The 17,849-nt window shown below is 41.6% G+C and overlaps 2 protein-coding genes across 2 annotated transcripts in view; one reads left to right on the top strand and one right to left on the bottom strand.

Moving 5' to 3' along the window:
- The window catches only part of MRPS5 (mitochondrial ribosomal protein S5), a 44,555-nt gene extending 34,794 nt beyond the window's left edge, over positions 1–9,761 (top strand). Inside the window, exons 7-11 of the mRNA XM_085219070.1 lie at positions 180–226; positions 737–794; positions 2,062–2,124; positions 8,530–8,666; positions 9,187–9,761. Coding sequence (XP_085075196.1) covers positions 180–226; positions 737–794; positions 2,062–2,124; positions 8,530–8,666; positions 9,187–9,411 — 530 coding nt within the window. The 3' untranslated portion in view covers positions 9,412–9,761. The remainder of the gene's footprint in view (positions 1–179; positions 227–736; positions 795–2,061; positions 2,125–8,529; positions 8,667–9,186) is intronic.
- A 3,228-nt stretch (positions 9,762–12,989) lies between these two features.
- LOC100539082 (myelin and lymphocyte protein-like) lies at positions 12,990–17,150 on the bottom strand. Its single transcript, XM_003203780.5, has 4 exons — positions 16,699–17,150; positions 14,390–14,557; positions 14,069–14,206; positions 12,990–13,856 (listed from the first exon to the last, which is right to left on the bottom strand). The coding sequence occupies exons 1-4, from the start codon at positions 17,143–17,145 to the stop codon at positions 13,782–13,784; spliced, it is 828 nt and encodes a 275-aa protein (XP_003203828.3). The 5' UTR covers positions 17,146–17,150; the 3' UTR covers positions 12,990–13,781.
- Positions 17,151–17,849: the final 699 nt, after the last annotated feature.

The raw sequence follows: 17,849 nt of genomic DNA, 5'->3' as shown, positions 1-17,849 counted from the left end.
AGTTTTTTACTTTCTAAATGTGGTTTTCTCTGGGGCTTTTTCTGAATATGATCTATGTAATGGATTGGAAATAACACGTATTAGTCTTGGTTGTGAAATTCACTGTTTTTTTCCCCCTCTTCTTTCTCAAGACACTGCTTTATGCATTTCTCAGTAATGAAATATTTTTTGTCTTTCAGGTTTTGCACTGGGGAAAGCAGGTGACAGGATGACTGCTTTACGGAAAGTATGTTGATTAAAAGCAAGTATAAATATTTCATACCAAAATATAAGATGTTATATCTATTTTTAATTATTGGTATATTTTTAGTCTACAAAAATACATAAAACCATGTGTGCATACAGTCTGCTTATAGAGTGGTGTGTAGGACTTTCTCTTCCATGTGTCTAATGGCCTTAAGGAGGCTTTTTTAGGCTTCGAGTATTTATTTATCCATCTACCTTAATCTAGTTTCTGTTTCAGTGGTCAACAAAACTTACCAAGATAGCAATGCTAAAATGCACAGTTAAGTTGTTAGTACCCTGTGAAGTCTTCTGAAATGTTCAGTCTATTAGGAGGGTACATTTATTAACTTGAATATTTTCATTTCCGTAAAGTAAGTGGATTAGATCTGTCAGACCAGCTTTCTTAAGTTTTGTTTCTTGCTTTTTTTTTTTTTTTCTACCAAGATAACTAAACAATAGTAAATTTCCAATGCTTGGCATAAAAATTCACAGAAAAACTTTTTTTTTCTAGGCAAAGAACAAAGCAATACGCAGCTTGCATTTTATAGAGCTGTATCAGAACCACACAAGTAAGTACTATCCTTTTTGACTCTTCAGCTTTCAACAAGCAATGAATACACTGTTAAAAGCTGATTGAAACTAGTTGCAAAGTGTAAAAAGATAACTAAAACCTTTAATTTTACAATAATTTAATTTTTACTTTTAAAAAAAGGTTTAATTCATTGTATTTTTTGTGTGTATTACTTAGTTTCTTCAGCATGCTTTATGAAATACTAGCCCCAGATTGTTTTAGCTAGACAGTAGTTCACAGTCTAGTGATCCCTGTACAAAATAAACTGATATTAACTGCAGTGAATATGCATTTGGCTCTTCTCTTTCACTCAGGTTTGTATCAACAGTTGTAGGATGGTCCATGAAGAAGAGTTCTGTTAAGATTTGATAATATAAGCAGATGTTGCTAAAATATTGTAGAGAGATTTATCTTCCTTCTGTTCTCCTATTTTTCAGTTCTGTTTGAATGCTTAATGCATAGTATTTCAGGCGTTTTAAAAACATGTGGCAGTAATAGCAAGAGCTGATCTCTGCTATAAGGATGTCAGCACTGGCTGGACATCTTTTCTCTGTAGTGGACTCACTGAGCTTTTTCCTTTTGGCCATACAAAGATGATTCCCTGTTCACTCAATCCATGTATACAGAAAAGTCCCAGAAGGGCTAGAGAACTCCTTGGTGTGCTCCATGGTAGCTTTTTGTGAATTTGGTTTAATAGCATACAAGTCTGTCTGATATCAGGTGTGATACCACTACACCAAATACTCTGTTATCTTTTGGAAAAAAAAATTGAAAGATGGTACCTTACAGGGAACATCTTTAACCATGTTATTTACGTAGATAAATGTTCAGTATAATACAGCTTTGTCTTACAAATATGCAATTGCAGCTATCCTTATGAGTCTGTCTCCTGACCATTAATATTTCACATTAATAAATTAGGGATTTGATTTAAAAACTAGTGGTGTTTTCCCCATGCTTTCTGTTCTGCTTAATGTGAGCCATCTTGTCTGCACTGTAAGAATTCAGTGTGCAGAGGCTGAGTCACTGAGTCAGATATGTACAGCAGCCACCAGAAGAAATCAGTTTGGGGTTTCTTTTGAAGCAGGAAGACGGAGATGGCAAATTTCTGTATAGAAAAATCCAAGAACACCAAGGCCTAATGGAGCAATTTTAAGTTAAAAGCTGAGTTATTAAGAAAATCTAAATATGAAGAGGAAGGTAAAATTGCATCACGGAACTTAGTTGTAATGCCTTTGTGGTTTTTTTTTTTTTCCCTCCTTTAGTTTATCATGACATTACAGTGAAATTTAAATGCACAAACATCCGCATGAAGAAGCAAAACAAAGGTAATTAAGTTGCTTGGAAATTTTGAAATTTTATTAATCACCAACTGATATTTATTTGATGAAGTTGAATCTGTGCAATATTCATTTACTTCAGCATTTAGTAGATATAAACGAATGATATATCTCTGAAGATAACCAATGATAACCAACTGTCTTTCACTAGAAATACCTGCTATTGATGACATGGCTTTATTTTTGTGAATCAGGATTTGTTCCTTATACACTGGTGGGAGTTCTGCTGGCTTTCTGCTGCCCTTCATGCTTCCCATTGCAATTCAAAATACTTTCAGTCTACAGTAGTAGTAAATTGCTGTCAGTAGTTTGAAATTTGCAACTCAGCATGTCTGATGTCAACAGTTCAGCATAAGAGAAGACAGGCAACTTCACCCAGGCTTCTCTGATCAGTACACTGGTAAAATATGCCATCAAGTCACAGCAAATGCTCAGATATTTATTTTCTCATAGGACTGTCTGCTGGTCATTGATAATAAGCAGTACTTCATTCCATCCTAAATGATGGCACTCATGTGATTTATATGACATGATGATGAAGAAAGTGTACGTGCTCACAGGTTTCTGTCTTTGCTGTCGCTCATACTCCAAACAAACAAGCAAAAAAAATTAGAACCATGACTGCAACAGTACAGATTTTTATTTGGAGAAGTTTTGCTGTATTATAGACTGAAAGTTGAGAGATGCATTCTCCTCACAGCTTTAGCCAAAAGAGATGCACAGCTTACCATGCATCATCTCTGTCTGCTGTCACTGGTGGCTTCCACCTGAATGCTGACTTTTTGAGGAGACATTACTGATTTTCTGCCATCCCTTTCCTCCTCCTCTCCAGAGCTGTTACAGTGTATGTTTTACCAGCTGTTGAAAATGATATATCCGGGGGATATATCCAGAGCAACCTTGTATTTCCAATACACTGCAATTTTCAGTGTGACCTGTTTTACCTTCTAGATTCTTCCTGTTTTGAAGTCATTAATGGTGATATGAGGTCATTTCTTTGTATGAATATTGGACGTAGAATCATAGAATAGTTTGGGTTGGAAGGGACCTCAAGGATCATCAAGTTCCAGCCTCCCTGCCACAGGCAGAATTTCCAGGTGCTAGATCAAGTACTAGAAAAAGGTTTGATTCTACTTGTTCAGCTTAACTTTGCTTTCAAGATGGATAAAGCTGCTATTTCATAGCAAATGGGTTTGCTACTGAGTACTCTTTATTGACGCTCTAATATTAATATACAAACAGGAAGCAAGTCTACATGACTAGTTGTAATTCACTTCAGATTCGTTATGATAAGACCTAAACTGCAAGAAAATGTAATGATTAACTCATTTATGAGAAACAGGGTAGATTTCCAGTGAGAGAACTGTTACTGTGTTCACCTACTTTAATTCATTAATTTCTGTAGCCTTTTAATAAGCTGAAACAGTGACGTTTTTGATATACTCCTGGATTTTTTTCATGTGTATCTAGTATTCTTCTGCACTGTCATGTTAGTAATATGAGAAGATCATTGATGTTCAGAGTTACTAATGTATTTCAAAAACATCTAAAATTTCTGTGAATTTTCAACAATTTTTATTAGATGACATTTTGATTCTGAGATGAGGGGTTTTTTGTTCAGTATGGCAGTAAAATTTAGCACAGGTTTAGAAAAATCTTTACAAGTCAACAAGAACAGAGTCGGATGTATTCTTATCTGCAGTTCTGCATTTAAAAAGCAGTCACGGTTGAAAATTGAGTAACTTGGCCTGTAATTTTTTTTTAGGGTAGCCACTTTGAAGTAAAGACTTACTTGCTATCTAAACTAGACTAATCTAAAAACTACACTGCAATTTAGTCTTTAATATCATGAGGGAAAAACATGCCAGGAGCAGGAGTAACACAACTGAGCTACGCATTTAACTATGCACTTAAAATAGTGCTGTCAGTGGAAAGAAAGAATCTCATTAGATGCTGTTATTTTCTTTCAGTGATACACAGAATAAGACATACCTTCCAGTCTCATCTAGTGTGGTACTCCTGAGCCTCAGAAACAAGAACATTCTACTAGTGCTACCTTCTAATTAATATTACATAATCAGACTGTTGTCCTCTTTTATTTCCATTTTATTAGTACTTCTGAGAAGCACAGTGCCTTTTCGCTGCTTTCTGTTTTTTCTAGGAGGCGTCTTTCTGTAGCTCGCCTGTTCAGTGAGGCTTTTCCATTGATAGAATCATAGAATTGATTGAGTTGGAAGGGCCCTTTTGAAGGTCACCTAGTCCAACTTGCTTGCAGTGAACAGTGACACCTACAGCTAGATCATGTTGCACATAGTTTTGTCCAGCTGACCTTGAGTGTCTCCAAGGACAGGGATTCTACCACCTCTCTGGGCAACCTGTTCCAGTACCTCACTACTCATCATATAAAGAACTGTTTTTCCTCGTATTCAATCTGAATCTCTCTCCTTTTAGTTTGAAACCATTTCTCCGTGTCCTTTAAACAACAGACCCTGCTAAAGAGTCTGTCCCCTTCTTTCTTATTGCTTCCTTTACATATTGGAAGGCCACTGCTCTCAGGTATCCCTGGAGCCTTCTCTTCTCCAAGCTGAACAGCCCCAGCTCTCTCAGCCTGTTCTTACAGGGAGATGTTCCGTTTCTTGGATTATTATTGTGGCCCTCCTCTGACCGTGCTCCAGTAGGTCCATGTCTCTGAGGACTCCACATCTGGATACAGTGTAGGTCTCACAGTTTCAGTGTGTGCTCACTGCTTCTTGTTCTGCCACTGAGTACCTCTGCCAAGAGCCCAGCTCCATCTTCTTTGTATTCCCCCTTCATGTGTTTATGTACATTGCTAAGATCTTCCCATACGCCCTCTTCTTCAGGCTGCGCAGCCCTAGCTCTCTCAACATCTCATAGAAGAGATACTGAAGGGACTGAAGCATGTTGATGGCCCTATGTTGGACTTTCTCAAGTAGCTTTTCATATCAGGGAGCCCAGAATACAATGTGCTTACTCCAAGCGTGACCTCACCTCTCTCAACCTGCAGGTAGCAGTACTTCAGAATAGAATAATTTAATTCCAGTTGGAAGGTACTTACAAAGTACCACTTCAGGGCTAACCAAAAGTTAAAGCATATTATTGAGGGCAATATCCGAATGCTTCTTGAATACTGACAGGTATTGGGCATAAACCACCTCTCTAGGAGGCTTGTTCCAGTGTTGACTACCTTGACAATGAAGAAGTTTTTCCTAATGTCCTGTCTGAACTCCTTCTGACACAACTTTCAACCATCCCCATGTTTCCTATCACTGGATACCAGGGAGAAGAGATCATCTCCTTCTGCACTTTCCCTCCTCAGGAAGCTGTGGAGAGCAATGAGGTTGGAGAAAAGGAGGCCAAGGGACACAGTGACCTCAGCCACTCTTCACAGCAGATGCATTCCAACTCTTTTACCAGCTTTGCAGTATTCAAGATGAGGCCACATCAGTGCTACTCCTCATCATTGGTGGCAGCAAATTTATTTTGTGCTTGTCTTTAGGTGGAGCCAGAGCTCCATCCAACCTGGCCTTGAATGCTTCCAGAATGGGGTATCCACAGTTTCATTGGGCAGCCTGTGCCAGAGCCTCACCACCCTTGTAATAAAGAATTTCTCCTTAATGTCTAATATAAGCCTGCTCTCTTTTAAACTGTTCCCCCTTGTCCTATCTCTGCTTGCCCTGATAAAGACTCTCCCAGTCTTTTTGAAGACCCTTTTATGTACTGGAAGGCTGCAGTGATGAATCCTGCAGATTCCATGAGGCTTCTTTTCTCCAGTCTGAACAGTTCTAGTTCTCTCAGTTGATCAATGTGCTTATGTGGCTGTTAAGCCCAGCACTGATACCCCATAGCTGTAATTAATATGCATGAAAAGTACACAGTTATTCATAGTTTTCACAGTAGACCATCTTCTATAAGATTCCTTCTGCTTGCTGATGACAGTACAATTATATGGTTATATATGGTGAAGCCTCCCACTTTGCATAATTTCAGCTGACAAATTCAGTATGTTCCAAATTCCTGCACATAGGACTCAGTCAATGACCACAACAAAGCTTAATGTTTTATGGAAAAAATAATTAAAAAAAAAAAAAAGTCATCACTATAATTAAATGTCCTTTTCTTTGTTCTTAATCCCTGCAAAATGTAGAAAACATCTATCAGATAATCAGGGTTACATATTAAACAGGTAGAAATCCAAGTTTCAAGAGTTAGGTAGTATGAATATCTGAATGTGAGCTTAACTCAGCATCGTGTCTTAGTGTGGACTGGAATAGGTTTTCTTTCCAAACTCTTGTTGGCAGCTGCCCAGAAAAGCTAATGTAGGTTGCCCATCACAGCTTGTATTAGTTAGGAGGACTACATTTTAAATGCTTTTCTTGATTACCTTTTTATCAAAATTCAGTATGAGAAGATTAGTTATGTTTTAAATTACCTTAACCTCTTACATAAACCCTCCAGAATTAAACTGCAGTAATGCAGTTGGAGTGCCACAGGCAAGTTTAGAAAATGTCTGAGCACAGCTTTACTCCACAGCTAGAGTTTGCAAGTGGAATCTTTTGCTTTTGTGTTTTGTTCAGTGACTGATGGAGTAATTTCCTGGCTTCTGAGTTTCGTGCATTAACAATGTGCAGAAACCGGATTGAATTGGTGTAGGAGAGAAGCAGTGACGCAAAACACTAGAAATAAAATGCTTTCAGTTGCTGAAAATGAAAGTTTGACAAACAGCTTTCCAGAAATCATTCACATGTGTCTACATTTTGACTTTTATTGTAGCATGGAAAGCAGTATTTTTTTTGAAAGGCAGAACAAATGACTTTGAGCAGTTATAGTTTATTTTCCAATTACAGGTTAGAAAAAGAAGGAAATATTTGTGTTGTAAAACATGTGCCATTAGAATAGGGTTTGGGTTTTTTTCCCTCATTTACTCCAGCAGCAAAACTGTTCTGTAGAGAGGATTAATCGATAAACTGGCCTTCCAGCTTTTAAATAAAATACATTAGAACTATCAGAAACCAATTTGTGAAGATTAATAGAGCTAGGTCACATGAAACAAGTCTCTTGGGGAACAAGAGAACAAAATTGGATGCCTCAAAAAGTAAGTCATTCATTAAAATCTGGCAAATGTAAGAAACCGTTTGTAATTAATGCTAATACACTGTAATTATACCTTTGAGATAATATAACGCTCTCAACTGGAGATGGAGCAAACTTCTGTTTTTGTGGACTCTGGAATTTGTTTGTCTCTCCCTCCCACTCACCTAGGTTTGACCTGTGGGTTGCACTCGTGCACATGTGTTCTTTCAGTGATCTTAATTGCCCTCAAGAAGAAGAAAGCAAATGAGAGCCATAGTGCTCGTTTGTTCTTTAACCTCGATAAATTCATGCCACTTTTTGGGCCAAGGGAAAGGAAGTGGAGTCTGTGTTTAAGCCACATTTTCCTGCTGGAGCATTACTGCCCTCTTGGACTTCCCTTTACCTTCCCAGTTTCTCTACCTATGCTGGGTTGGACAGAGGTGGGAGATGCTGACCTTGCTGCTTCTGTACGTGTAGGCAGCAAGCCCAGGACGCAGCAGTGTTTGAAGCATACTGGTTGTTTTCAGCTGTAACTTCACAGTAGGAAACGAGTCCAAATCCCTATGTTGTATAGATGATCTAAGACTTAAAGTCAGACTTACCATCATTAGGATTTACCAAAGCTGTCACCAGCAGTTGTTCAAATCGCAAAGGAAGCGGTTTTGAAACTATTGTAGGTATTGTTTTTTAGAAGGTGTGGTGTGGTTCTGTTTAGGCATCTCCCCATGCAATCACTTCATTTTAATACTCTTTTAAGTAACCTTAAGTGATCTTGCTTTTCTGCTAATCTTTCTTTCTTTTTTTTTTAATTTGGGGAAGTACTGGAGAGTCATTCATTTCCTGAGTGGGAGAAAAAGATTACCTTTTGTTTGCTGAATGTTCTCGGGAGTGGTGAGGAAGTTGTCTGTAGAAGACTTATTAATATGTTAATGGCACTTCTAGGAAAGTAGAATGCTACTTAAACCTGTGATGTTAAAAAACAAACAAAAAAATACAAAACCCAGGAACGGTTTTATAGTTTGAGTTTAAAGGTGGTAATGTTTTCATTCAGCTTTGTATATTGGTAAATGGAGTGTATTTATTACAAAAAGAATGTGATCTTTGTTAACACGCCTGCAAAAATTGGGAAGAATGGCTTTCCCAGACTGGTTTTACCGTTTTTAAGATACTAGTACGTTGTAACTTAATAGGTAATAGACACAGATAAGAGGAGGTCTTGGTTCTATTTTTCCTTAGCTAAGTTATTATATGCTTACAAGTAATCATGTAATGCTAATTTATACTTTCTTTTTTTCTTTACAGGGTATGGTCTTCATTGCCACCGAGCTATTATTACCATCTGCAAACTAATTGGCATTAAAGACATGTATGCCAAGGTTACTGGATCTAAAAACTTGATTAATATTACCAGAGCTCTCTTTAAAGGATTGACACAACAGGTAGATTACATTCCTTGTGGTTCAATTAATTAAATCAGGGGGCAGGATGGGATTGATATTGTAGTAGTCTGTGATTAAAAATGTTATATTCTGCATTAATGCATGTTACTAATATGTCGGTGTGCATCCTTATTAGCAAGATGCACTTTTTCTGGCCAGACCTTTTCCAGAATCAATTTCTTCTAGAACAGCATGGTAATGTGCTAATTACCTAAATCCCTGCTGCTTATTGTTAGCTTATTTGAAATCCATAAGGATCCTCCTGACGAGTCTTTCAGTTTATGCAGTGTTGAAAATGTTTGTTGGTAAACATTTTTCCTACCCCATACACTGTGTATATATTTGATCTCAAGTAAACCAACATCATGCATCATTGCTCCTGAAGTTAATGTTTTCTTAGGGATGATTTAAACTGGGATCGGCCAGAAGCAGGAAACAAAACAGCCTTTCTTGTAATATTAATTAGCCTGAGACTTTTAAAAATAGTTTTGTCTTTTTCCTGCTCTCTCTCTGCCCCCAGGAGACTCACCAGCAGTTAGCAAACCAGAAAAACCTCTACGTGGTGGAGTTCCGGGAGGAGCAAGGCCCACTGCCCATCGTCGTGGCACTGCCCGAGGGGACTGTCCGTGAGGATCCTGAGCCTGAGGATGAGGTTCCAGACACTAAACTGGAGTGGTGTGAGGTGAAAGAAGCTCAGGGAATGAAGAAATCACCCTGGGCGAATGTTAGGCGGACAGTATGGTAAAAAAATAAATAAATAAAATCAGTACCTATATCTCTTCTGCTCAGAGATGCAGCTGTGAAAGCCCAGCCAAATGGGCAGGCTTACGTTTCAGAAGATGGCTACAGTAGATTTCATACCGTCATGTTGCTGCTCCCGTTACCATTCAGTAACAGTTTGCTTTCCCGCAACTCTTCTGATCACTGTTCAGCTAGAAACATACAGAAGAAGGCAGCCATGACATTGACTTCAAGCATGCATTTACTTGATTCCTGCAGATGTGTAAACAACACGTCCTGTGTGTCCTTCACAAACTCTTGGGAAACTACTGAAAATACAAGATTGTGGAAGCAATAAAGAATCCTCAGAATGAATTTGGTGGAGGAGTTGGCATCTTTTTTGCAAAATGCCAATGTCTGGGAGACCTTGAAGAAAGCAGCAGTAGTGAGAGTCAGTGTATCTATTCTCCATCTCACTCTACAGGTTTCAGAGTAGTGGGGCAACTGAAATCAAGATGGTAGAAGATTTGTAGCTCATAGGAGATAGGCAAAGTGATGAAGGGCAACAGCTGAATCTGTGCGAACAGTTGTGAAAGTGGGGGAGTTCCCCAATTGAAGCAGAGCCCAAATATCTGAGGACAGTAATCTCTCAATCTCCTATTTTAGCTGGTGTTGGAAGCACAATCCCAAAACCTGCAATCGCATCTTTCTTACAGAACTTTCCTTTGCATATGTGCTGGGATAGGACTTGGCTTTCATCACTGCCAATTTGGTACTGAGAATAGCAGTATCTTGGACTCTGTCCAGGGCTTAGAAAGTGTTACAGCTGTTGAGATTAAAGGAAAAAGAGAGTTTGTGATGTGTACAAGCTTATTCTCAGAGAAGGAGTAAACCCCTTCATGTGGTGGATCTCCAACTGAAGTATGCAGAGGTAGGTGCTAGAAGCTAGATCAGCTCAGTTGTTGGGAGATCTGTCACTCAACTGCTGGAGGAGGTTTTAAGGCCCTTCTTGAGCCCACAGGATAGCCACTCGTGGTTGAGCTCTGCCATGCATCCGAAGCAGTGATTTTTCATTGCTGTCTTCAGAGTTAATGGGGTTTTGATGCTTAATTAATTATGAGAGACAGAGCAGAGTGGGGCTCATGGCATCCATGTGATGATCAGAAGTGGGGAATGGTCCAAAAGTTTGGCTAAGGAGGGAGAGAAGCAGACAGAGCAGACACAAATCAGGCTCTACTCCAGACCCATGTGAAACCTTGATACTTTTACAGAAGTTAGCTTTTGTGGATTTTTCATTTTCCAAGATTATTCATCTTAATACAGATGATTGTATAGGTGTTTTTACCCAGCATACAATTTACTCATCACTCACTGCAAAGCTTGCTGTAAAATGAGAAACAGCAGGCCCTCCTGCACTTTTTCATGGTGCTAGTTGTAATTCTCTGTTCTTTGCTTTCAGACAAAGCAAATTCTGCAATTTGGGAGAAAATGTAAGTGCTTCTAACTCAGTGCATCCCTGGAGGCAAGGTAATTTAGATACCTGTATGCAAATATTTGGGTAACCACTAACATTACAGTTGAGGCATTCTTCAATTTAGCAAGAACAACCAAGATAACAATCTGGACATAGTTAATGAATGATGTACATCTGTAATCTTATTTACATCAAAAGACCTGAAGTTTTACATACCTTCAAGTGGCTGGTTTGTTTTTTAACTACAGTATAGTTGCCTGATCTCTAGTGTGCATGCTTGCAGACCCTTGTTTTGCTGAGGAAACTGGATTTTAAGTGCTCCCCAAAAAGTCTGGTTTATGACTTTTATATGGGCTCTTATTGACTTACATCTTCAAGAGAATTCTGCAGATGGAGAGAATGTTAGAGATCAGGTGCTAAGGATCCAGAAATACCTGACTTTTGCTTTTTAGGAATTTATCTTTGTCTATAGAGACATCCAGATCCCAAATGGATGTGGTCCAAGCAGCCTGGTGAAGCTTTGGGTGAACTTTGTTGTGAGCTGCCCAGCTTAGAGGGCATGACAGACCTCATACTGTACAGAGAGGATGGAAGGGCTGGGTGTGACAGGCAGTGGAGATCTTAGAGTGCTTTTTTCTGTTTTTCTTTCTATGGAATATGCCTGTTGCTGCAACTCACCTGCAGCTCTGCTGCATCTCCCTCTCTCACCCAACTGTTCCTGGTGTAGGAACACTCATTTGCCTGCAAGCTGGTTGGCTGCATGGGGTTAAATTTGGGGCCACATGGGGGGTTTCAAAGCCCTGTGCTTTTGAAGTGCTGTGAAGTGCTGCTTCGTAAGATGTTTGTATGGATGCTCTTGACCCCATGGTGGTCCTAGGCAGAGGCTTGCCCAGGTTTCCCAATCCCAAGCCTGCACCCACAGGCAGGCTCAAAGGAAGGGCATGGACAAATGAACCAGCACAGACTGGTGCAAACTGGCGTGTTGCAGGGAAAAGAACAGTAAAGCAGAGTGAGGTGGGGAGGGGACAGGGCTAAGTGACAAGACACACTGGCTGCAAATGGGATGGTTGTAGTGCACAGGGATGCAGAAGTGAGGGAGACATAAGGGAGCACTTGGAGCTATGGTGTTGGCCACACCTGGATGGGAATGTGACACAGGCATTGTGTTCCAAGCTGCAGAGTGTGACCCCCAAGTATTTGCTTCTTTCAGTGCCCCCAGACAGAAAGATGTTTCTGTGCTACATTCAGAACAGTGCAAAGCGGGACATCAGCACCCTCCCATGAGGATGTGATACTGAAACAAGTTTCAGCTGGTGCCTTGAATTGAGTAGTGCCTTCATACACAGCTCCTGAGTTGCCTCCCTGCTCTGAAAAAGGATTTCTTTTCCTACTTCTGTTGCAATCAGCTCATTTTTGTTACTAACATGAAAAAACAGGTCAGGCTGGTTTTCAGCAAGGACAAAAAAATGAATCCAGTGTTTTCTCCATACCACAGTTGAAAAGTTTCAACCCTCAAAAGTCCCCTCAAGACATGAGACAACAGAGGTGTTTCTATGTCCAGTTCTGCTTCCCTTCCTTTCTGCAGACCTTGTTATTATTCATGAGATTCAGACTGAAGGACTAATTTGCTACCACTGCATTTTAGGTTTCTCTGTAACATGTGAAAACACCCTTTTTTGGGCCTAATTCCCCCATTTAAAAGAACTCACTTGACATAATACTCTGGAGTAAATTATGTGATCAGATGAACATCACTGCTGACACTAGCTTGTGCCTGTAGCAATTGGACAAGAGGTAATGGTTAAACTAAAAGAGGGGAGATTTGTTAGACATGAGGAAGAAATTCTTCACTAACAAGGCAGTGAAGCACTGGGGCTGCTGTGCATAGAAGCCATGGGTGCACCATCCCTGGAGGTGCTGGAGGCCAGGTTGGATGGGGCCCTGGGCAGCCTGAGCTGGAGGGGCAGCCCTGCCCACAACGGAGGGGTGGAACTAGGTGGTCTTTGAGGTCCAACCCATGTTATTGTAGGATTCTCTTATTCATGCCTGGATTTGTGCCTCATTCTTGGGCATTGCCCTGCTATTGTATGCATCAACTGTAAGAGGAAGTTAGCGACAATGGCCATTGGTTGCAGAATCATAGGAAATCCATCTTTATTAGTGACATAGTGCCAGTATATTTGAGAACAGTCATGTGCTGAAGACAAGAGCTAATTACATCTGCTTATCTGAGATGTTATTCTAATTATCCATATAATTCTGCTGTAGTATCTATAGTATGTTTTCTTAGTTGTGTTTCATGGATTCGTGGCAGAGTAATTCCTGGGGTTATAGTTGAGCCTCGTAATTCAGCAGTACCTTTCAGGTGTTGTTGGGAGCTCATTGCACCTGAGGCAAATTAAATATTGCCTTTACTCCTCACAGGTCACAAATGGCATTTTCAAAAATGGCATGGAAAATTCTTTTGGCACAGCAAATGAGGAAGGCAAAGAGGTTTACACAGATGCATGTCAACCAAAATGACCAGGTTTCATTCTCACGCTGCGTAGCACCATTGTTCAGGCTTTCCTCTAACAGCAGTTAAGACTGTGGAGGCATAGGTGTACATAAGGATTCAGGGAGATTTTGACATTTTAAATCCAACTGTATTGTTCTAATTTAAGGTGGGTTTTCTGCTGAGGCCTTGGTTACCAGCATCAAGCTGAATCCAACCAGGAGACTGAAGAAAAATAGATTGTGTCAGCAGACAGGTTTCTCTGACAGGCTCTTGGTCTTCGTTGCCATGGTTCCCCATAAAAAGCTGCTTGTTTATGGTATATACATTAAAAACCAAGCCCTAATCCCAGCCTGGAAACTGTGGTTATCGGATAACTTCTGTGTTTGTAGGGTGACCACAAGATTGAACGTGCAAGGACAGATCATTAGGATGATTTCCATCGGCGGAGAGAGTATATAATATGGATCACATACAACAGAGTAGCTACGAATGCAAATACCTACAATAGAAAAAAAAATCAGGCAGTTATTTTTTATTGTATGGCATGAGTTCCTGATCTGTGCAAATACATCGTAATGGATTATATTTCTGTTGACTTTTTGCACATTTCAAGACACTCGTGCATAATAGAACTGGTCTGATTTCCTCCTCCCTCCTCCAAAAAGTTTATGTGAGTCGAGATTTGTCCTTGGGGCCACCCACGGCACTCACCGAGGCAGAAATATTCTCCCGGTAACTGATCAGAGCCTGATCAATTACCTGAGGCTTAGACTGTACAGAGGTAGCAATGGCTTCCAACACAGAAGCACTGAAGTAGAACAGAGCTGCTGTCTCCTGGCAGATGACATCCTAAGAAAATAAAGATTACATGCAGTTATTCCCAAGAAGGGAGCCCGCTGCAGAGGAGAAAGGAAAAAGGAACCCACATGAGCAAATCCCAGGCTGTGATTCAGAGTGCAGTAGGAAAAAAAGGGGACAATCATTACCAATGATAAAAACAAACAGGTCCTGAGGTTTGCTACATGCACTTACCAAAGTGACCCAGGAGCTGCTGTCCCCATGCACCCCACACGTGTAGAGGAACAGGAGTACAGCAGTCAAGACAAAGCAGAACACAGAGACAAACATCACCCAGCCCTGTAGTGAACTGTCTAGATTCTTCGAGGAGGCAATGAGGATCCAGACAAGGCCCCCAAATATCTGCAAACAAAAGCGAGAGAAAAGTGAGTGTGGAATACCTTGCCTTCTCCAGAGCTAAGCAAAAAGCCATACAGCTTCTGGCAATAGCACTGTACGTGGCAATAGTCTGGCAAGGTCTTTGAGTTCTTCCCAGCACCTACTTGAATATGAGTACATAGTTGGGAACATCTGCCTCTAATCTGGGCCCCCAAAAGCCTCATGGCACCATCACCTCTGGGGTTCACTGTTCATTGCCCCCCTCCCCACCTCGATGTGCTCAACAGCCTGCTTCAGGCTATTAGCAAAGGCTGGTTTTGAAAACAGAGATTTATTTTAGGGCACATCTGTTTCACACCCAGAGTGGTAGATTCCTGAAAGGAATGGAGACAAGCCCTGCCCGCTGACGCAAGCAGCACAGACCTGTGGCCTCATGATCCCCTTGTGATGAGGTGGTCATCACCTTTAAGCTGAGTGCCTATGGTGAGGGCACATGACGCTTACAAATGCGATTCAGGGGTGGAATTGGTAGAGTTGGGTTGATGGTAGCATGGGATGAGTCTTTTCCAAACTAAATGATTCTATATAAGCAGTGCTGCCATGCATGCTTATGCCTGAACATCAGTTGCTCTTGATTTTCCTGGCTAACCTTCAGAGCTAAGATTGTTCTGATCTCTGGCATACCCTCCTCAAGCCTTTGGCAGCCTCCAAGTGTCAACTCCTCCCAATCATAGCATTTCTATTTCCTTGGGGGTACTTCTGCATGTCAAAAAGAAGTTTGTGATTTATGGCACTCAGAAAGCACTGCATCAATCATGTCACCCCAGCTTTGTAGAGGAAAATTCACTGGTGACTTCTCATTTCTCGTGGTTTCCCATTCCTCCTTTCTCTGGGATGTGATTACTCACTCGGGTAAATGTTTGACATGATTTGATTGCTGACTTTTTGATTTTATTGTGTTGCTGTTCAGTTGACTCGTAAAAATCAGGACTGGGTCAAGAGGCTTTCAGCAAAAATTCACAGCACATTGATGACTGCAGTCTGAGAAGAACTTAACTTTAAGTAGCCTTTCAAAATACAAGCAAATCTGTTTTCAGTTTGCTTCAGCTTCTACATGTAGACCCAAGTGAAAGATTTTGTCCAGATATGCAGAAAACTCTTCAAGTAAAATAGATGCTAAGAATTAAACTCAACCTCACAGAATGCAAATGAGAGTTCAACACCCAGATGTAGTCATCTGAGCTGCGGGCAGAACCTTTCGCAGCAGCTGTAGAGACATTCAAAATGCTTCCCCCCACACCCTGCTTTAACCCAATTCCTTTTTGCTTGCCTGCTATCCCTACGAGAAAATCAGTTCTCTAAATCCCAGGCATGTGAACTGGGTAGACTTTGGTTCTAGATGGCAAAATTGAACTTAGGTATGAAGTCATATGAGCTCTGTCCTACAGTATGCAGCCAAACCACTCAGTGCTGGATGAAGGTGCTCAGGCATAGGAGAAAGCCTCTTGAACTGATGTGAGAAGAGCAAATTTCATCAGCAGAGGACACAGGAAAAGGTTTCTCCTTGAAACTTTCAGTCAGTGCTCACAGCAACAGCATTTAATTGCCTATGCCAAATCCTTTAATATACTGATCTTCTTCCATTTGGTAAGAATATAAGAAGGAGCAAGGTGCTCACTCACCCTTCACTCAGCCCCATGCCCAACTCCAGTGCTTCACCTCCAGCCCAGAAAAACTGTAGCTTCAGCAGCTGAAGCTTTTTGCTGATGCAGTTATTTCCCTGCTTTAAGAAAGCATTTTATCCTTTGTATGCATCTTGCTAAAAATCACCTACCAGTTGGCTCAATTTGACTATCTGCCTTAAAACCACCAGCAAGCCCTGCAAATCTGTTAAACAACAAATTACAGAAGGTTTTTAAAGGTGCCACAACCACCCCACCACCCCCCCAGACTGAAGGGAGTTACAGAGCCCCCAGTTTGGGCTTGTGACTTTCTTTAAGGGAGAGCTGGGGGCTGCCCCCAGATGCTTGCAGCTCAGGGACCTGTCTGGGCCCCTGGACCACATGCTGTCTGCTGAGAGTCATCCCTTGGACACCCACAGCACTAAGAGTGCTGGGGGACCCGTGAGCAGCATCTGCCCTTCCCAGGGAAAAGCTGGCACTCACCATTTCGGGGATGAAGAGAACATCTGGAAAAGTTGTAAAGACGGCCAGGCCGCTGGGTAACGAGGTCCTGGAAGTTGCTGAGGACATTGTGAAGCTCTCCCGCATTGATGGTTGGTCTCTCTGGAGGCAGCCGCCGAATACAGTCTCCTTCCCTCCCTCTCTCTCTTCCTCTTTCCCTCCCCTCCTTCCTGCTCTTCCCTCCCTCCTTCTCAGTGGCAGGCAAAGGCAGCTTTGAGAGCCACAGATGTGGCCAGAGCCTCTGACCAGGTATAGCTCTGTGACTGGTCGTGGCCCGCAGGAGGTTTTCAAGAGCAGTGGGCAGCCCTGGGGCGTTTCAGTCACAAGCAGGGATACACCATGCAGGGCATGTCCTTGGGTAGTGCTGGGTGGCACTGGTTTACGTCCAAGACCAACAAGAGTGTTCTGTGCTGATCCTGCTTGCAGCATCTCTCATTCCCTCAGTTTGCACAGCACTTCAGCTTGTCCCCCACCCACATGAGCTGGCCACAGAAAGCACAATGGCAGGTGGCAGAGCAAACCAAGGTGTACCAGCTACCAGCTCAGGGCTGGGAGATGTGCCATGGAGGGGACGTGCATACTGGGATGGTCAGGGGTAGTTGTAGGGCCACCATCTTTGTTGTCTCAGGTCAACGTAATGAAAATGGACTAAAATAATGAGATTTACCAAACTATTTGGCTTCGTCTGTTCTACTTTTTAGCCTGGAGTTCACGGGAGTGAGTCATTTCCCCTTCCCTTTATATGGATCGTTAACTTCTTATTACCACACTCAACTCATGCCCAGCAAAATCACAGCATTGGAGACATTAAACATCAATAAACGGAAAGGAACAATGTGGCCATTGTGGCCATCCACTGCCAGAAACCAACAACCCATAAAAGAAATGCCTGTCGGCTTGTGAATGGTGCTCACACTGTGGCAGCTGCTCCCAGTCACAGGGCTTTGATGTGGGATTTAGAGCAAGAGGTAGGACTGGTTGCCTCTGAGAACATGCTGTTGGATCTGGGCCAAGCAGCCCAACCAGCCTCCTTGCAGTGGCAGTGTGGGATACATTCAGTTGTCCTCGCTTAGTTTCTTGTGACAGCAGCAGTAGCTGCTCTCTAGCCCTGGGACAGGACAGGTATCCTGAGC

Source organism: Meleagris gallopavo, chromosome 2, assembly GCF_905368555.1.
Source record: "Meleagris gallopavo chromosome 2, MGAL_WU_HG_1.1, whole genome shotgun sequence".
Taxonomy (NCBI): domain Eukaryota; kingdom Metazoa; phylum Chordata; class Aves; order Galliformes; family Phasianidae; genus Meleagris; species Meleagris gallopavo.
This window is presented reverse-complemented; position numbering and strand designations above follow the sequence as displayed.

Excerpts from the sequence above, each read along its gene's own strand:
- LOC100539082 (XM_003203780.5), bottom strand. The coding sequence starts at position 17,145 with ATGCTGCAAGCAGGATCAGCACAGAACACTCTTGTTGGTCTTGGACGT. Across the intron at positions 14,207-14,389 it reads GCAGCTCCTGGGTCACTTTG|GATGTCATCTGCCAGGAGAC; the intron begins GTAAGTGCATGT and ends TTATTTTCTTAG. Across the intron at positions 13,857-14,068 it reads GGGAGAATATTTCTGCCTCG|GTATTTGCATTCGTAGCTAC; the intron begins GTGAGTGCCGTG and ends TTTCTATTGTAG.